Source organism: Hydra viridissima, unplaced genomic scaffold (genome assembly GCF_058129835.1).
Source record: "Hydra viridissima isolate aposymbiotic clone 2 unplaced genomic scaffold, HvirCarnegie_v1 scaffold_11, whole genome shotgun sequence".
NCBI classification, from domain to species: Eukaryota; Metazoa; Cnidaria; class Hydrozoa; order Anthoathecata; family Hydridae; genus Hydra; species Hydra viridissima.
Window position 1 is genome coordinate 11,036,491 of NW_028324310.1, and position 4,244 is coordinate 11,040,734.

A 4,244-nucleotide genomic window follows, 5' to 3' on the forward strand; every position below is an offset into this window, starting at 1 on the left:
ATCCGAACCGTGTCTAAAACCCGCTATCCAATTATGTAAATAATTATACATAAGAACAGATATTAAAAAAAGAAAAACCTCTATTGAGCCCCAAGGAAAATATCACCAGACAACAGTTGTACCCCAACTGGGTACGACTTAACCATGTAGCAATACAAATTAAAAAAAACAAAAACAAAAAACAACCGATAGAAAAATTAATAATCTACGAAAAGTCAAAAAAGTAAAGAATAACCGAAATCATCAACATCTTTTAAGAAATTTAAATAAATAATAAAGACTATTGCTTTTAAACGGGAACATTTATTTGAGAGTCTTATTGATAAAAAGATCGTTCATAAAAACAAAATAAAAATATAGGGAAAACATACAAAAATCTAGAAAATAAACTTAACAAAATAAAACCCAGAACAGTAAAACAGACACAAAAACCCAAAGGTTCATATAGAATATAGAATTAATAGCGTAGCAACATATACACATCATTAAAGCAACGTAATATTTTTATCATAGCTTTCGGACATTTTACATATATTTATATATATAAATATTAACAATCAGACAAGTATATATTAATATATACATAACTCCAGCACATCATAATGCTACAGGAAAATAAAGGGTTATCATATCCACATCATTTTCACTTCCTTAACATGAATCATTAACTAAACTTTGGGATTTGTAAGACTATCTTGTAAAACTCAAAAAAAAGTTTTCAGTAATAAAAAAAAGTACAACAATAAGAAGTACTAAAAGTGACAAAAAAAAAAAATACAAGCAAAAATCTTTGACTATAATGCCAGCTACATCGTTTCATACTTATTGATTTTCTTGAATTGTACGGTTAAAGAATAAGCACATGCTATGCCAAGCAACTAAAAGAAAAATAGTAGACTAGATAATATACTAAATTAAACAATTAGAGAAGAATAATTTTCTTTCATCTCACTTAAAGTTACCATACGCGCCATCAAAATAACAAAAATCTCTGACAAACACCTGAAGGATAGCTATCCCTAGCGCAACTCCACCAACAATACCAAAATTCTTTTTAGCAATTTTAAGCAATCCATCATAACAGCCCTAAGAAATAACAAACAAGTTAAAAGTTCCAACTGCAAAACGTTTTGTGTTTTTAGTCTAAGCAATAGTTTAGCCTAATTATCCAAGTAATTAACAAAAAATAAAAGTATTGATAAAAAAGTAACAGGAATAGAATAATAGTCTGGAAGTTTTTATATTAACCTCAGTATAAATTCCCATCTCTTCTGGTTTAAGTCCTTTTAAATTTTTGTAGTGACAACTCGATCCATCTGAGTTTTTACAGCATGACATAGGTACTGACTCTTTTTCATCATCATCACCATCATCATCATCTGCATCACGTCGTTTTCTAGGACTTGTGGAATTTACTGGTAGAGTAGTATTTTGAGATACTACAGTGGTATTAGGCATTAAAGTAGAAGCCACAGTAGTTGGCGCTCTACTTGTTGATGATGCATTGGTTATGGATGCAGTTGTAGTGACAAATGGAAGTGATGTTGTTGATGAAGAAGTGGTAAAATAATCTTTGTAACTATTTACGCCGCAACATTTTACATATCTAGCTTGCACCTCATCTATGGCACTCTAAAAGTAAATGAATTTTATTGAAAAAAACTTTATGTATTTTATTTACTGAAAAGTATGAGAAGCATATACCTTAAGGTCTTTATCTGAGTAGTAATTCTTTACAGCATTATTCAATCCACCCTTCAAACCATCAGACATCTGAGAAAAGGATAATAGATAAAAATCTGAAATTTTATGAATCAATCAAACTTTTGCTACCACTGCCTGAAATAGCATCCAATATTACAATGTTATATTAATATTGATATTAAGATAATGTTATACAGTATTATTGTAATAAGATAATATTTAAAGATATTAGAATGTTTTCTAAAAGTTGAACAATATCTGCTTGATAATAGGTGATTATTTTCAGATCTGCACTACTAAAGTTCCATTAAAATTGTTTTAACTTAGTGCGAATATTTAACTCACCTTTCCCTTGAGTACATATCCTGCAACAGCTCCAGCAATTTCGGCAAACACCAAAAGAATCATTATAAAAATATACTAAAGAAAAACAAAAAGAATTTAGATGAATCTGACTGATTATTTCTTTTAAGGCTACATGACCACTGATTATTCAGTTCAATAACTTGCCACTCAAAAAATAATAACAAATCAGACTGAGCCATTAGTTCATAAAAACTGATAAAAATATAAGATATATAGCAAAAGACGAAGAAATCATTTATCAAGTAATTACATATACTTAAAATAAATTATAGCAAATGTAAAAAACTTTTCTGTTTGCTAAAAATAGACTTGTATTTTATTTATACCAGTTTAAGAATCCAGTTGTGCTGTTTTACAGCTGCCCAGCATCCACAAAAACCAACAAGTACTATGAAGATACCACAACCAATCATTACATAGGGTGCAAGATTGTAGTCAATATCAGTTGAAAGTTTCATGAAGTATTTGAATGTGAACTTTGCCATAATTCCGACAATCAGCAATGCCAATCCAGAAATCTAAAAGTTTTTAATACAAATGTATTAAATATGTTTAGTGTATCAAATGTGTTAAGAATTAACAAATAGTATTTCTTCTCATACAAACAAAGCAATCAAAACTCATTTTTTTAAAGGAATAAATTGTTGAAAACATGATTTTTGATTTTTAATAAAACCAGTTGCGTTTAATAAAACCATTACTTTAAATCCAATGATAAATAAGCAAGTTATTACTTGATGAATGATTACTTTCTAGAACTCCATTACTTTTGTCATTATTTTTATAAATAGGATTTTTTTTTTTTATTATAAATCTATTATGCATAGACAAACCTAAAACCTAGGCCATAGAGCAGCAGTTGAACTGCAGCTGCAATGTGGCAGTAGAAGTGTCTGTTTAAATTTCAAAAGTTGCAGTGAAACATGATAAATATTCTGTTGAACAAAACCATTTCTGATTAAGGAACAAGCCCTGCACTTTATTCTCAGTTAACTGAAGATTTTTGGCAGTATTTTATTTAAAAATAACGGCTAAAATTCTTTTCAAATTATTACTTTTCAAACTAGTTTAATTCAATGGTTTTCTTGGACATACTTTTAATAATATAATTATCACTGCTATCAATACTTGCAAATGTTAAGTGTTTTTGTTTTTTTTTAAATATTTATGAAAAATGACTCAAATAAGCAGTTATGTATTAAAATTCTGACAACTAGCTGCTAAACATCAACATTATTTCCAGAAACATAACTTCAATTAAATAGTTAATTCAAAAATGAAAAGCTAACAGTATATATTGCTATATCTTTTAAAACATCCATAAGCAATAAGTCTTACCCAAAATACAAAATTGAATATTAGAAAAAGGCCTTTAGTGAAAGTCACTAAAGGTTGACCCATCTCTTAGCTAGTGAAATTCAACTCAAAAGAAGAGATTAACTGTAGATTCTGAATTGTAACGTTTGACAATCAATATGTAATGTATCGTGTGATAAGAATTCACAGAAAACGAATCATAGAACCCAGGCTTATATTTTTTTATGTAACTGTAATTGGGTTACATAAATAAACAAATCGCTTAGCGTAACCGATATTAGCGACTGTTTAACTTGTCTTTACTCACGAGAAGATATTCTTGCGACAGAATAATTGAAAAATATTAAAATTTTGCGAATAATAATAATTTTTTTTTTTTAATATTTACAACTAGCAGAAAACTATTTTAAAATGAGAAATGAATGCACCGAGTCTTGCGGGCAATTTTCTTGCATAATGTACAATAATTAATTTGACAAGCAAGAATTAATTTTAATAATTGCTTGAAGAAAATTATTGACAATGGATGGGACAAAGCTTGCGTTTGAATAATTTGCCGTTTCTATGATTACCATTCCGGATATTAATATTTTCGCAACATTATTTTTAGAATCCGGAACGGAAATATATCAATTACCATGGATGTTCATCTTATAAATCAATGTTTATAACTTTATTTGTTAAAAGGTGTTAAGATTAGTAAATAATTTGATGAAGAACTCATGTAATTAGAGCAGATCTTCAGTTTTTGAACAAAAATCAGAATAGGAAAGTAAAGATCAAGGAGAAATTTATAATTGCATGTATTAAAGAGGTTGATTTTTTAAATTAAGAAATCTGAAGAAAAAAAGTGTAAC

At 28.2% G+C, this 4,244-nt stretch overlaps 1 protein-coding gene across 1 annotated transcript; it reads right to left on the bottom strand.

The window, feature by feature from the left end:
• Nucleotides 1–283: 283 nt before the first annotated feature.
• On the bottom strand, nucleotides 284–3,659 carry LOC145191035 (tetraspanin-7-like). The gene is made up of 7 exons (XM_080067967.2): nucleotides 3,409–3,659; nucleotides 2,397–2,588; nucleotides 2,050–2,124; nucleotides 1,705–1,773; nucleotides 1,249–1,632; nucleotides 1,003–1,086; nucleotides 284–878 (listed from the first exon to the last, which is right to left on the bottom strand). Exons 1-7 carry the CDS (start codon nucleotides 3,469–3,471, stop codon nucleotides 807–809), a joined length of 939 nt encoding a protein of 312 aa, XP_079924093.2. The 5' UTR covers nucleotides 3,472–3,659; the 3' UTR covers nucleotides 284–806.
• Nucleotides 3,660–4,244: the final 585 nt, after the last annotated feature.